The 16,110-nt window shown below is 40.8% G+C and overlaps 1 protein-coding gene across 1 annotated transcript in view; it reads right to left on the bottom strand.

Moving 5' to 3' along the window:
• SPATA13 (spermatogenesis associated 13) overlaps nucleotides 1-16,110 on the bottom strand; it is a 151,838-nt gene that overhangs the window by 81,251 nt on the left and 54,477 nt on the right. Inside the window, exon 2 of the mRNA XM_027835109.1 lies at nucleotides 5,422-7,215. Within this exon, the coding sequence (XP_027690910.1) occupies nucleotides 5,422-7,053 (1,632 nt within the window). The 5' untranslated portion in view covers nucleotides 7,054-7,215. The remainder of the gene's footprint in view (nucleotides 1-5,421; nucleotides 7,216-16,110) is intronic.

Genomic DNA, 16,110 nt, shown 5'->3' with positions numbered 1-16,110 from the left:
GCTTCTAATCTCTCCTCTCTTGAACCTGTTTTGCACAATGCTTGATTGATCATTCTAAAGCACAACTAAGATCATGAGTCATTTTCTTGTTCAAATACCTTCAATGGTTATCCACTGCCTACCAAATAAAGTCTAAACTACAGCTTGGCATTTAAGGTCCTCTATAGTCTGATCTCTATTTACTTTTCCCTAGTATCTTGATATCCAGTCAAACTGGACTATAAACTTTTATCTAAACACACCCCACGCTTTTCTATCTTCTTGCCTTCCTCATCACAATCTCATTGCTTTGGACACTCTCCCCCATAGCAAAACTTTGCTTATTCTTCAAGACTCAGATAAAATGTTATTTTCTTCAAGAAATTTTTGCTTTTCTTGCACCTGGATCAAAAGTGATCTCTGAAGAATAGGAGCTCTGTATTCATGCTTCTCTTCTAGCATTTTCTGCATTGAATTGTATTTACCTATGTATATATTTCATTCACATCCTAGGCTGTAAGCTCCTTAAGGGCAGGGTCTTCAGCTTATTACTTTTGTCTCCTCCCTACCACCATAGTAATTGAATGGGTACATAATGAAGTTGCCTTACAGAAGGATTCAACTGCTTTTTATATTAAAATGCATCTAAATTGTTTTGAGAATCTTGCCCTGCTCCCTGAGATGACTGATGAGACATAATGGGAAACAAGGGTTAAGAATCATTGGTCTCTGGGCTAACATTAAGCAAGGCCAATGGGTCAAAGTAGAGTAAGAGCAGCAAAGCCCTATCCTTTCCCCATATGTTGATTAGGCAACCCTTTCCCCTATATTCTTAACCCTTTCTCCCCATATGCTGAGCAGACTACTTCCCTCATACGCTGAATAGGCAATCTCACCACTCTGTAGCCCACCCTATCACCAGCGACCTTGTGGTCAAGGGACTTTCCCAAGAATGAGCAAGTGCAATAAGACTCCTCAACTCCTCAATGTCCTAGTAGCTTATGTTATGTCAAAGCCCCCATTAACATCTCATGAATATGATAATGAAGGGACTCTCAAGAGTGAAAGTATAGCTATTTCATGATAGCCACCCGAAAGACTCAGTAAAGCACAGGCACAAGTCTTTTTTTGCTTACATAGCACAAAGATTATGCCATAGCAAATTTCCGTAAGTCACTCCCTCTTCCTCTCCAATATAAGCAAGTCCCCATTCCCCTTCCATCCAACCAACCAGTATCCTGAGCTGCTTGGTTCCATTTGCTTTTACAACAAAAGAGCTCTGCTTGGAAGGACTCTGGCCTAGGTATTCTTACCAACTTCTGATCCAGCTTTTCCACTGCAAAAGGATGTTAGAAGCAAAAGTAACCTTGCAGGTCATCACATCAATCAATAAGCATTTATTAGGTGCCTACAATGTACCAGACAGTGGGGACAGAAATACAAAGAATGAAACAACCCTTTCCTCTCATGTTACAAGTGAGGAAACTGAGGCCAGGTTTGTCCTGACCAAGATTGCCCCCTTTCTTTAGTGTTTGAGCCAGAAGTGAAACCCAGCCCTAGTGCTACTACACTCCACATACCTCTCTTTAGACTGAGGATCTGGATGAATATAGATTGCCAAACTTGAAATCTTTAGCTAAAAGACTACACATTTGCCCTGTGCCAAAGAATAGAGTGGAATATGAATCATTCCCAGAACTTTGGATTAGAATACTTTGGATTCGCCAAGGGCTTTAGGAATTGTTAACTACTAAATCCATAAAAAACACCTATTAAGTTTAGTTTCCCTGTCTCTGTGACTAAGCATAGCATCATAGATTTAGAAGTTCATAAATTTAAAGCTAGAAGGGACCTTATACATGATCTCCTCCAACCCTCTCAGTTTCCAGATAAGAAAACTGAGGCCCATAGAGGTGATGTGACTTCCCCAAAGTCACATACTTATCCTAAATTTCCAGGATTGGGTTCTGAACTCAGACTGGTTCTAAATCTAGTGCTTCATAGACTGTACTATTCCTCATCTTAAGCAGAAAAAAAAAATTATGTTACTTGCCCCATGAAAAATAATAATAAGGAAGAAAGTCAGGATTAAAACTTAAAATCATGGTTCCTACATCTGCAGTATAATGAAGGCAACTGTGGGAAAAAAAAATTCTTATTATTCTAATAACATAATTTACCACTAGGTGGCAGGAGACTAGTATGAATCTATATACTGACTTCTGTTACACCAGAAGATCTTTGCTTTACAACTCAAAGTGACCTTATTGATCTGTTAGTCCAACCCCCCTGTTTTACAGCCAAGGAAACTGAGGCCCAGGGAAGTGATTTGCCCAAATTCGCATACACAGAAAGTAAGAGAGCTTTGTATTGTCAGCCAAATGTAGAATTGTAGGATTTTAGAGTGGGACAGGAACAATTCAGTCTCATTTTATAGACAAAGAAACAGAGTCCCAAAGGATTTAAAGGAACTAGAACAGTGAATGAGTGGCAGAGCTGGGCTTACAATTCGTATCTCCTAATTCCAGTCTCCTTTCCATTTACCTTCATAGCCTCTCATGAAGAAATATGCAAATGTGGTGAGAGATTGGATTAAGGGGGACTAAATTTCTCTAGGAATCTATGTCTGGAACAATGTATCTCTGATTTTTCAGGATATTCCCAATTTCAAGAAAGTGAAATCTACCTTTTGTGGAATTGTGTAAAAAGACTATCTTTTATTAGACTCTGGTCCTGATTTCTGGTTCAGAAAATACAATCGGAACTGTCATAGGCTAACTTGAAGTTTTCACATTTGGAGGGAATAGCATTGACCTGTAAACCTTGGATTCTAGCATTACCAGAATTTTCACTAGTTGCTTTGTGAGAGTTTAAGTTCAAAACTTGTTCTCTACCTTGAGGAGGCTTTTTGGTATAAACAGGGTGAATCTTGGGCCATTCCTCAAAAGATACCCAGAGGAGGCCCAAGCGAGTCTTAAACCGTCCTTAATATGGAGGATGTCTGACAATCCAACTCATTTTTGTGGTACGCACAGATTAATCTTAATGTTCTCCTGGGTTCTACAGTCTGAACCAGGCTCTCTGGCCCATCCTAGAGACTCCCTGGGGATGACTTTGAACCTTCTGGAGATGCCCTCAATTAGAACGATGTCCCTATTTATACATACAGTCCTTAGAGACAAGACAAAACTGAAGCAATCTCTAGGGTTCAATAGAAAGGAAAACATTTTTCTAGGCAGTCTTTTCCATGACAGAAACCAATTTATGCCTGTCTAGTATACCAGAGCGACAGATGAAAAACAATATACAATATACATGCATGGTGGCACTTTCATGTTTCTTGGCTATGTAAGGAAGTATTACTGAGCATATTTCATTGTGAAAATTATACAATTTTGGCAGAGTGATAGTGATGCTGACAGAATGTGCTGAATTGTTAGGCTAAAGTGAATTTGGAAAGAACATCTCTTTTGCAGAATTGACAGATATTATTTGAAGCAATACATGTGATCTCTACATTAACCACAAAACAAGCAAAATTACTATAAAAATTTCTCCTGAAACTTCAACTAGTGACTGACAGGTTTTTAACTGTATGCAATGTACATCATTAATTTCTCAGGGGGGAAAAGAATTAAAACACTTCCCAGCTCAAAATCCTAGCATCAGAGAAGTCTAAAGAGATGGAAGAATAAAAAAGATGAGGAAATGAAATGTGTGAATACATGGCATGGTCAACTGGGGAAAATCTTTGCATCAAATATCTCCAATAAAGATCTGATAGAAAAGATATATAGGGAAGCAACGCAAATATATAATACCTAGAACCATTTCCCAGAGTCAACAATTGAGAACAGTTCTTGGGAGAATTGTAAACTATTAACAACCACATGAAAGACTGCACTAGGGCGGCAGCTAGGTGGCGCAGTGGATAGAGCACCAGCTCTGGATTCAGAAGGACCTGAGTTCAAATCCAGCCTCAGACACATAATATTTACTGGCTGTGTGACCCTGGGCAAGTCACTTAACCCCACTGCCTAGCCAAAAAAAAAAAAATGCTCTAAATCACTAATAACAAGAGAAATGCAAATTAAAACAATTCTGAGATTTCATCTCATACCCAGCAAATTGTTAAAGATGACCAAGGATGGGAATGGTCACTTTTGGAGGAGATGTAGAAAGCAAGGCACACTAATTCAGCACTTAACACAGTACCTGGCACATGGAAGGTGGATAATAAATGCTTGTTGAATTGACTAAAATGTTATCATTGGATCTATGAACTGGTCCAACCATTCTGGAAAGCAATATGGAATTATGTTAAGAAAGTGACTAAAATGTCTGTATCCTTTGACTGAAAAGGTGACATTGTGAGGCACATTCCACAAGAAGATCAAAGATAGAAAGAAAAGTCCAATACGCTCCAAAATATTTATAGAAACACTCCATAGTAGTAAAAACAAAATAGGGGCCACTAGGTGGCGAAGTGGATAGAGTACCTGCCTTGGATTCAGGAGGACCCGAGTTCAAATCCGACCTCAGACACATAACACTAGTTGAGTGACCCTGGGCAAGTCACTTAACCCCACTGCCTCACCAAAACAAAATAGATGACCATCAATTGGGGAATGGCTAAATGTGTTGAGGTACATGAGTGTAACAGAATATTCCTGTCCCATGGCAAATGATGAATGTGAAGACTACAGGGAGGCATGGGCTCTTTGACACAAATGAAGGAAAAACCAGGGGGGGGAACCACAATGAGAACACCAGGACTGGAAAGAACAACCACAAAAAATAAAATTGGAACACTGGGTAATTATAATGACCAAGCTTGCCCCTGAAGAAGAGATAGGAGAATGTAAATCTCTCCTTTCTTTGTAGAAGTGGGAGACTAGGGAGGTGGAATACAACCTACACAAGCAGACTTCATTAATGTATTGATTGGTGTTGCTGAACTGACTTTTTTTTTCACTTCCTTTTTTTCTATTTTGTCATGAGGGACGGCTCTTAGAACAAGAAAGGGAAGACTATATTGAGAAATAAAAGTAATAAAAAAAACAAAAGATCAATCAATTTTTTAAAGAGTATATATGGTAATATGGAATGGAATGGAAGCCTTTTTCAAGAGTGTGGTAAATGCAGCTAAAGTTACTTCATCCCTCAGTGAGACATTTTACAAGAGATAAAGGATTACTTCTGTTCTATGCTACTAAACAGCTTGACATTTGAAAATAAGTTAGCAAATGCCATTTCCACTAATATCTGTTACAATAAACCTTCCGGGAGATACAGAATCAGCACAAAGTCACTGGCTTCAAAGAACCCTCTTTCATGTAAAGTGGAAGTTACTCTGTTAGCTTGCTGGCAGTGTGTAAAACCACTGACAACAATGAGATAGCCAGGTGACACTTCCCAAAACCAACCCTGCTTTTTCCTTACCTCTTCCTTCCTCTCCTCTGGACCAGTGGCTAAATTGAGGCTCAGCTGTGAGTGGCTGCTGATGCCACTGTCTTCATTACCATCATCATAATACACTGTTTTCACTGACTCCTGGAAGGACACTGGACTTCTCCCCTTCAGGGCAGGCACTTCTGCTCTCTCTTCACTTTCCATTGAGCTCAGAGACAATGTGCTATGAGTGTTTGGACAACGGAAGTTAATATGGTACTTGGCATTTTCTGAAGCTGGGCTCTGAGGTTTGGGGGCGGTAGGCCGCGGAGGTGTGCTAGGGTGCTCCAATTCACATGTAAACTGACTGGTATTTTTTGGTTTATCAGAGTCTTTGATAAATGCTTTCAGGGCAGTGGGGCTCAATGAGGAAGTATCAGCAGACTGATGAACACATCCTGATGCCTGGGGGGTTTTGGCTTTGAGGGGAAACCCCTTTGTTTCAATTTCTATATCAGTGCCCTGAGAAATGGTTGGACTGAGGCTAGGGATTACTGTAAAGGAAGACTCTACGTTGCATACTGGGGATGTACACCTCTTTCGGCCCTGTTCTGTATTGGTAGAAACACGGCGGGAGTAATCGTCATGTAGTTGGCTGTTGAGCTGTATTGTTTGGTTTGGCTCACTCGGGGATGGCGCCCCACTCTTAGGAGTCTCTCTCTTCCAAGCAGCATCGGCAACATTACTTACAAGTTTCAAAACTCGATCAAAATCCTTGGCTCTTATCGGACTCTTCCAGCGTTTTGACCTCCTCTCCAACCCACTGGTTTTATCAGTGCGGGTGGGAGAACTTAGCGTCCTTTGAATTTCATGTTTCTCATTTGTCACTTTCAAATCAGTTAGGTTTGAGGTGGACTTCCGCTTGAAAGAACTTTTTCTCAGGAAGTTCAAGTTATCGGTACTCTTGCTTCTCCTGTAGATAATACGGTTATTTTCAGAGTTTTTCACTAGAATTTCACAGATTTGGGGCTCCTGCATGATGGGTGACAGAGGCCTAGCACAGTGCTGGGGGCCAGGATGCTTGTCAGAGTCCAGTAAGTTAATGCGGCCCACGCCATAGGCTCTCCTGATGCTCCTTGACCTGTGGGTATTCCTCAGGAAGGCATCATCATTTTCCTCTGGGTCAGAGCAATCTGATACCCCTCCATCCACTGCGTTGTGGAAATCATTCAATTGCCCTGCATAAGAATACCTGTTAGTTTGGACTCCTGTCACAGAACCATTGGGAATGGGTTTTCCCGAGTCATTTTCAGGAGCATCCTCATTTAAGACATCTGGATCCTCCCGACCCTGAATTCCTTGAAGAACTGAGGACTTCAGTTTTTTAAATGATCCCATTTTCCTAAAGGAAGACAAAGCATTCCAGGTGGAGGAATTGCCCATCAGAATCATCGAGCGGGGCCTTTCTGCATTGCAGCTACTTCTCTTCCTAGTGGCCGAGAAAAGACGCATGAGTTTGGAAGGGCTGAGTTTCTCTTCCTGGGCTTCTGAATCACTGTTATTACTGCTCTTGCATACCCCATTCTGACAAGAAGAATTAATGATTGTTCTGGTCTCAGTTGGTTCCATAACTACACAGACGGGAGCAGGGCTATTCCCAAAGCCATTTTGCACTGTTGTCATGTTCTCAAGGCTAGAGGCACGTGGAAAGGGGGCATCATAACTCACACCCACATCCCAACTTTCAGCAGCTGCCCAAAGCACCGGTCGTTCATCACTGGCACCTCCTGTTGCCTCATGTTCACATCGATTCTGTCTATTTGGCTCTTCAGTAGAAGGTACCACCTGCATAAAAAAAAAATAATAAAGCCAGAATTTAGCCATTCGTTCCTTCACTGGAAACCCTGCAGCAGACCAGAGTGAATTGTTTTGCCTGATATTTTTGAAATATCACTTTTTTTGCACTACTGTAGTCTCCTAAAAATGTACTGTCATGTGTGAAGACAGCCTGTTCTTAGGTCTTATCCTCTATGAGGCTGTAGAGGCAAGAACAGTTTCTTATCTAAATTTTATATCTCCCCAATACCTAGTAACACACTTTGTGCACAGAAGGTGCTTAATTAAATGTTGGCTGAATGAATAACTGGTATTTATGATGAGAAGAATGTTTTAGGTGCTACAGTGGATAGGGTGCTAGACCTGGAGTCAGGAAGACCCGAGTTCAAACCCAGTCTCAGATACTTACTAGCTGTGTAACACTGGGCAAGTCACTTAACCTTTGTTTGACTCCATATTATGTTATAATTATACATATATATGAAACATAGTCATATTACTATATTCCATATTACTTCCAAAATAGAGATAATAATATCACCTATCTCCCTGTATTGTTCTGAGGATAAAATGAGATAATATTTTTTAAAGTACTTTGCAAACCATAAAGTACTATATAAACACTAGCTATCATCATCATCATCATCATCATCATCATCGACAGTAATCAGGCAATACTTTCTAGGACATATTGGAAGAGAAAAGAATAGACGCAGGTAATCTATTTAGAAAGCAACCGCAACAGGCCAATCATGAATAAGGATTCAAATTAGGGCAGTGGCAAGGAGAATAGTGAAAAATGCAAAAGATATTATTACAAATGAAGAATCATCCAAACTTGGTAACATTAGATATGGCAAAGGTAACTGGGCGACTAAGAGAATAATGGTAGCCTTAACATAAATTTTTCTCTCACTGTAAAAGATTTATCATACACTTGAAAAGGCTTATTGCACATGGACAAGGCTGTCATGCCAGGAGTGCTCTTCTTTCTCACTTCTGTTTTGTGGAATCCCTCATTTCCCTTCAGACTCAGCTCAAGCCCTGCCTTCTCTAGCTGACCTCCACAACTGCTACTGGTCTCCCCCTACCCATATTTATGTTGTATTTATTCTGAATATAGTTCTTTAATGATAATAAGAAAAACTACATTCATGTGGTATTTTAAAGTTTGCAGAGCCTTTACATATATCATCCCATTTGATTCTCACAACAACCTGGTGAAGGAGGTGCTATTATTATCTTCATTTTATATGTGAGGCCACTGGTGCCAACAGAGGTAAAGAATTTGTCATATTCATATACCTAGTAAGTGACTAAGGTAAGATTTGACCTCAGGTCTTCCCGACTCCAAGTATGGCACTCTATCCACTACGCCCCCAAAGCACACAATGTTGCCCCCCGTGAAATGTAAGCTCCATGAGAGCAGGGACTGTGCCATTTTTTTTTCCTTTGTACACGAGCCAGCTCGTATGGTCCCTGGCCCATGGTAAGTGCTTAAAAATGCTGATTGACTGACTGGATGAACAGTATAGGGAAAGAGGTACAATCACTGAAGAATAGAAGTTGGGGAAAGATGCTACACTTGGGGTATGGTCTTTGGAGAAGATATCTTCCTGCTCAACCTAGATGTTGAGAGCAGAAAGAGAACCTGAGACCAGTAGTCTCAGGAAGAAGAATGAGAGGGGGTCAATCACTTTGGAGGACATCTCATTTCACCAGATGGGAGGGTAAGACCAGGCCCTACCTGCATTCTCTTCCCACAATGGAGTTTGAGTAGTAGATTTTAGGGGAATCTCAGTGACCAGACAGCCCATTTCAGGTAGGTTGATTGGGAATAAGGTCTCACTGCCTCTCCTCATATCAGTCCATAGTAAGACCGCTTTAAATGATAACAGGTAGTCTTTATTTGTGTGCCCAAATAATTGCACAAATTTCTACATTTTTTTCAGGATATCATTTTCTCAATTGCTGGGTTAACTAAAACAAATTCAGAAATTCTAAGGTCCTAATTAGGGCAAATTACTTCTAGAAACACTAGTTATTTGCTACGCAGCTTATCTTGCTTTCACCATGAATGCTGAAGAAGGAAACAAAAAAAAAAGCCAAGAAGTACTTTTACTGGAATTTCTGAATAACGTCCTATGTTTCATTATTCACAACTAATCCTTTGACCTCCGCTAAATAACAAGGTCTATAATTCAATCAGTGATTGTGCAGTCAGTTCTGTGAGTTATGGGAAACCAGCCAGAAAAATTTATGCACAGAACCACAAGAAACAATTTTAGATGGGAATATGGAGAAGAAGATTGTCTTAAAGTTGGATTTTACTGTGCTATAAATTTTAGACCATAGAAAGGCTTCTTAGAGGCATGGAGAATTTCTTGAAAATAACTATCCCAGATTTTTCTAATAAGCATTTATTTTGGAACTTTAAATCCACGAATATAAGAGGTTTAATGTCCATGTGACAAGGAAGGAGATTATTTAACATACATTTCAAACAGATTATAGGAAATGAGACATTGGGAGGAGAGACAAAAAATTTGTAAAATCAAAGGAACAGAAATCATGATGTACTAGACCTGGGTTCAGAAGTCCTGAATTTGAACCCTGGCCCTAACACTTACTTGCCACAGGACACTGGGCAAGTCATTCAGCATCTCTGAACCTCAGTTTCCTCATCTACAAACATGGAGATAATATCACTCTTAAATCTATTTACATAACCCTAACTTCTCTTCTGACCTCCAGTCTCACCTCTTCAAGTGCCTAAAACGCTGCTCAAACCAGATGTCCTGCTGTTGTTCAGTCATTTCAGTTGTGTCCAACTCTTCATGACCCCATTTGGGATTTTCTTGGCAAAGATACTGGAGTGGTTTGCCATTTCCTTCTCCAGCTCATTTTATAGATGAGGAAACTGAGGCAAACAGGGTTAAGTGATTTGCCCAGGGCCACACAGTTAGTAAATGTCTGAGGCTGAATTTGAACTTGGGAAAATGAGTCTTCTTGAGGCCAAGCCTGGTACTCTATCCAGTGTGCCACCTAGCTACTTAGATGTCCTGAAGTCATCTTAAATTAAACATGACCCAAACTGAATTTATTGTATTCTCCCCCAAAATCTTCCCCTCTTCCAAACCTTCCTTGTTGTCACAATTACCAACATCTCCCCAATCACTCAGGGGTCACAACTTAGGTGTCCTCCTCGACTCCTCACTCTCTCTCTCCCTGCCCCCCACACCCAATCTGTTACCAAACAGCTCACGCGTACACCTTCTTCTGTCTTTGGACAGTGCCACTACCCTGGCTAAAAGCCCACACCATCTCACACCTGGACTGTTGCAATAGCCTGCTGCTTGATTTCCATCTCAGCTATCAAAGCAATCTTCCTAAGGTGCCAGTCAGATCATGTCGCTCTCCACTTCAATCAACTCCAGTTGCTTTCTATTGCCTCCAAGATCAAATACATTTGGCTTCGACGTGTTTGGCTTTTAAAGTCCTTCATAACCAGGCAGCTTCCTACCATTCCAGTCTCCTTCCTCTGCTCCACGTAATCTGTGACCCAGCGACACTGCCCTTCTTGCTCTTCCTCACACACAGCACTCCTTCTCCCAAACTCTATGCATTTTCTCTGGCTTGCCTCATGCCTAGAACTCTCCTCCTCCTCTTCTCTGTCTCCTGGCTTCCTTCAAGACTCAGCTAAAATCCCAATATCTATAAGAAAACCTTCCCAAGGATTCCTTAATCTTAGTGCCTTCCCTCTGAGATTATATCCAGTTTATCCCGTATATCAGGACAGCTAGGTGGCACAGTGGCTACAAGCACGAGGCCTAGAGTCAGGAAGTCAAATCTGACCTCAGACCCTTACTAGCCGTGTGACCCTGGGACAAGTCACTTACCCCTGTTTGCCTCAGTTTCCTCATCTGTGAAATGCGCTGGAGAAGGAAATGGCAAAGCACTCCCAGTATCTTTACCAAGAAAACCCCAAATGGGGTCATGAAGAGTTGAACAAGATTGAATAACAACATCCTCTATTGTTGCATGTATTTTGTCTCTCCCATTAGACTGTCAGCTCCTTGAGAGCAGGGACAATGGTTGTGTCTTGCCTTGTGTCCTCACTACTTAACAAAGTGCCTGGCACACAGTATGTGACCAATAAATGCTTGTTGATTTGATATTACATACCTCTGAGAGTTACTGTAAGGAAAGTCCTTTGTAAACCTCAGAGAGCTATAGATATATAAATAGTATTATATATATATATATGTGTGTATATATATATATATATAGTATTAGAGATATATAAATAGTATTATTACTATCCTTCTAATGATAGAGTCCCCCATCTGTTATGTTGAGGAGTTGAATTAGGGTCAAATTCCCTAATTCCCTGTAACTGGAGGGTTTTGATAGAGGAAATTCTCAGGTAAGCATTAGATGAGATAAGCTATGAAGATCCCTTCTAACTCTGGTACTCTAATGATTCCTAGGGACTCTAAAGGAAACAGCATTTTATCATCAAAAGAACACAGTAGGAGATGTGGGCTCATAAGGCCTTAGATTTAGAGTTGGAAGGGAAGTGAGAGTTCATCTAGTTTAACACCGTCATTTTTCAGATGAGGCCTAAAAAACTCAAGAAGGCAAGAAGACATGTCCAAAGTCACACAGAGATTTGCTACTTACTAGATGCATGATTTGGGCAGATCACATACCCTCACTGGGCCAGAGTTTCCAAAGTTTCCTTACTCATAAAATACAAGTTTGGTCTGGACTCTAGACAGCCTCTTAGGTCCCTTCCAACAATAAAACTATGTTTTGGCTAGTTGGAGATAATATTACATCTCTTTCCTTCTTCCCATTTAGATTTACAGTTTTAGAACATGAGAACAGTCATGGAGATAGTTTAGATTTCTCTCATTTAAAATGTCTTCTTTTAGTTGAACTGACATTTACATATTATTTCATTGAGGTCCCTTTACAATGTTTGGCACAGAAACCTAACTGAGGCAATGCACAAGGGCAGCATGAAATGATGCCATTAATAAAAAAGCAAGTGGTTTCCAGGAACTCATTCAAGACTAGGGCTCCCCTTACTCACCACCCATTTATGCCAGGCTGCTCAGTCTAGTCAAACATTATTTATAGCCTACTGTGTTAAAGGTTAGTGCTGTTATGGTGCTCCATCCCCAAGAGACATTATTTATACATGCACAACATGAGGACTCTACAGAGGGCTTCAGCATCATTGGGTAAACAGAGAACTTCCTGTTGCTAATTATGAAACTGTGTGCCTCATCCTATCCAACAACTGAGAGAAGAAAACTGGTCAAAAGGACCAAGCACACTGGTAAAGAGGTAAAATAACATGGAGCAAAGAGAAGTAGCAAACATTTCTCAGTCTGCATCAATGTCTCTTTACAGTTGTACCCTAAAAAGAATTCCCAGCAACTCAGGAAGCGATGATCCCTCCATCATCTCAGGAAGAGTTTCTCATTCTTTTGTCTCCTGCCCACTAAGAAACACTACCAGAAATGTCCACTAGGTCATATCCAAATGTATCCCCAAGGGACAACTAGATGTACAGTGGATAGACCACCAGGCCTGGAACCAGGAAAACTCATCTGTGTGAGTTCAAATCCAGCCTCAGACCCTTAGTAGCTGTGTGACTCTGAGCAAGTCACTTAACCCTGTTTGCCTCAGTTTCCTCACCTGTAAAATGAACTGGAAAAGGAAACGGTAAATCACTCCAGTATCTTTGTCCCCCCCCAAAAAAAACAACTCCAAATGGAGTCACGGAGAATCTGAAATGACTAAACAATTAACAAAAAATTATGCTTCATTTGATCATGATGATAATTTTCATTTTTTTTAATTCAGAGGATCATAAATTTAGAGCTCTAAGAGACCTTAGAAGTCATCTAGTCCAATCCCCCCATCAGTCTGTCAACAATTCAGGCAATAAAAACGTATAAGCATTTACATTTACTACGTGCCAGGCACTTATTCTATATATGAAGAAAGTGAGGCAGTCCCATAAAGGCTATGTGACTCAAACATAGGGAGTAAATGAGGTAAGATCTGAACTGAGATCTTCTCTAAAACACAGTATGTCTCTACTATGTGTAAAGTATGCTAGTCACAGAGGATGTCTTATGCTTTGTTAATAGATAAAAGAATATAGCGGTAAAAATCGTATGTGATTAAAGTTTGATCAGTTATTCAATTAAATATTTGTGAAAACCTACTATGTACTAGGCACTGTGCTATCTGCTCTGATATATACCCAGAGTCTTGGAGTCTTCCTGACTCCAAGTTGCAGGGGGAGGGAAGGAAACAAGTGTCTATTATGTGCTAGGCATTGTGAAATACACTTTACAAATATGATCTCATTTGATCTTCACAACACCCTGGAAGATGGTATTATTATCTGTACTTTATAGTTTGAGGAAACTAAGGCAGGCATGGTTCAATGATTTGCCCAGGGTCACAAAGCTAGGAAATGTCTGAGGCTGGATTTGAACTCAGGTTTAATGCTCTAACCACTGTACTACCTAATTGCCTACTCCAAAGCTACCTGCTCTCCACCCACAGTGCTTTTCAGTTAAAGGGAAGACAATTTTGCCCCACAAAGGAAGAACAATTCAACGCGATGCCTTAAAGGGTACCCTGCCTGAACCCTTCCAGTGTTAAAACAGACACTAAATGGAGGTGGTATAGCCAAAGAAAACTGCTGCATGGACCACAAGGCTCTAAGAATCTGTCAGCCTCTTACATACTGTGGGTTCTAGGCTTTATACATGGCTAATACCCACAAAAAGGTACTCCTCAATTAAAAAAAAACCAATACATAAAAACCTAAATTTCTAAAAACTATGACTTCATAGAATTGCAACTTGGAAAAGACCTTTGAGATTATCTAGTCCAAGCTCTTCATTCTGTAGAAGTCTAGTGAAGTAAAATAACTTACTTGCCAAACATTATTATGATAGCTAATTAATAATAACATGAATAATAATATGGTTCTGCGAGTAATAATAGTTAGCAATTATATAGCACCTACTGTGTGTCAGGCACTGTGATAAGTGATTTGCAATTACCTCATTTGATCCTCACAACAACTCTGAGAGACAGGGGTTATCATTCCCATTTTATAGAGGAAACTGAGGCAAACAGAGATTAAGTGATTCCGATTGTGTCTGAGGCTGAATTTGAACTCAGGTCATGCAGCTGGTTAGCACAGTGGATACAGTGTGGGGCCTGGAGTCAGGAAGACTTATCTTTGTGAGTTCAGGTCTAGCCTCTGACTCTTACTAGCTGTGTGATCCTGGGCAAGTCACTGTACCCTGTTTGCCTCAGTTTCCTCCTCTGTAAAAATGAGCTGGAGAAGGAAATGGCAAACCACTCGAGTATCTTTGCCAAGAAAATCCCAGATGGGGTCACACTGAAACAACTGAACAACAACAACTTCCTGACTGCAGGCTCAAGCTAAAGTTTATGAAGTGGTTTAAATAGATTATCTAATAAGGGTACTCATAAAGATGGTAGAAGTTAGATATTCAAGGTCTTACTAAACTCTTTTTGAAGATGAGGAAACTGAGTCTCAGTGAACATCAGCAACTTGCCTATGGTTTCACAACTACACAGTATCAAAGGCAAGATTTGAACCCAGGTCTCTCTTGCCTTCAAGTCCAGTCCTCTTTCTATGACACCACGAGGTCTGCTCATAGACGTACACTTCCAATATAAATTACAAAAGGGAACCGCAGAAAGGTCCAGAATGGGGTCTAGAGCCCAAGCCTGTAAACACGTGTTCAATGAGACAGCACTCTCCCTTCACTGCTGCCTCCCCACGCACCAAACCATTCATTTACAAATAAATAACCACTTGCCTGGGAGGCAGAGAAAAATTACAGCTAACCTCCTTATTATATTAAAGCTCACCAAGACCCAAGCTGGACCACAGATGAAAGGCAGGGAGGAAACCAGCCTTGGAACACAAAACAAAGGAATCCTGGGGCAAGGTGAGAGTTAGCTGAGCAAGGTGAGAAAGTGCCAGAGAAATCTGGACCAGGGTGGAGAGCTACTGTCCAGATATTGCCCGAGGTGCAGTCTGACCTAAATGGGGGACAGGAAGGAATGAGTGCTATGGGCTATTTCAGTGGCCAGGGGATCTTAGGGGAAAACATTTCTAGTTTGGGAATGGTAGAATAGGATTGGACATAACAGACTAGACTAAAGCATTCAGGAACACTGGATCCTAAGGAATCTCTCTCCTAAACTGAGATCTACATTTCTTTGATGTCTCTATACTTACTGAACCTGCACAGAGCTTTTAGCCTGATGAATACTCTTACCTTTAGGAAGGTCACCTTTGCTGCACTTAACCCAATTAACTTGAAACTGGATTGTTGTTGCTGTTGTCGTTTTTACTTTTCAACCTATGACTGATCCAGAACTATAGACCCAGAGCTGGAAGGAAGATGACCAGAGAGGCCATCTAATCCAACCCCCTCGTTTTATAGAAAAGAAAACTGAGACCTGGCGAGGTGAAGCGATTTGGCCCAAGGCCCTACATGGTGACATTTAACTCTAAAGTCCAGCACTCTTTGAATCACACCATGTTGCCTCCAGTGTACAGTGCAGTGTACAGATAGTATCAGGCTTGGAGTCAGACTCATCTTACTGAGTTCAAATTCCACCTCAGATAAGTAGTAGCTGTGTGACCCTGGGCAAGTCACTTAACCCTGTTTGCCTCAGTTTCCTCATCTATAAAATGAACTGGAGAAGGAAACAGCAAACCACTCCAATACCTTTGCCAAGAAAATCCCAAATGAAGTGACAAAGAGTGGGACACAACTGAAAATGACTGATAACAACACGATGGCTCCAATGACAGCGGGCAAG

The sequence above is a fragment of the Vombatus ursinus genome, unplaced genomic scaffold (assembly GCF_900497805.2).
Source record: "Vombatus ursinus unplaced genomic scaffold, bare-nosed wombat genome assembly UNPS02014813.1, whole genome shotgun sequence".
Taxonomy (NCBI): Eukaryota; Metazoa; Chordata; class Mammalia; order Diprotodontia; family Vombatidae; genus Vombatus; species Vombatus ursinus.
The sequence above is the reverse complement of the archived record's forward strand: the minus strand, read 5'-3'. Positions and strand labels throughout refer to the sequence as shown.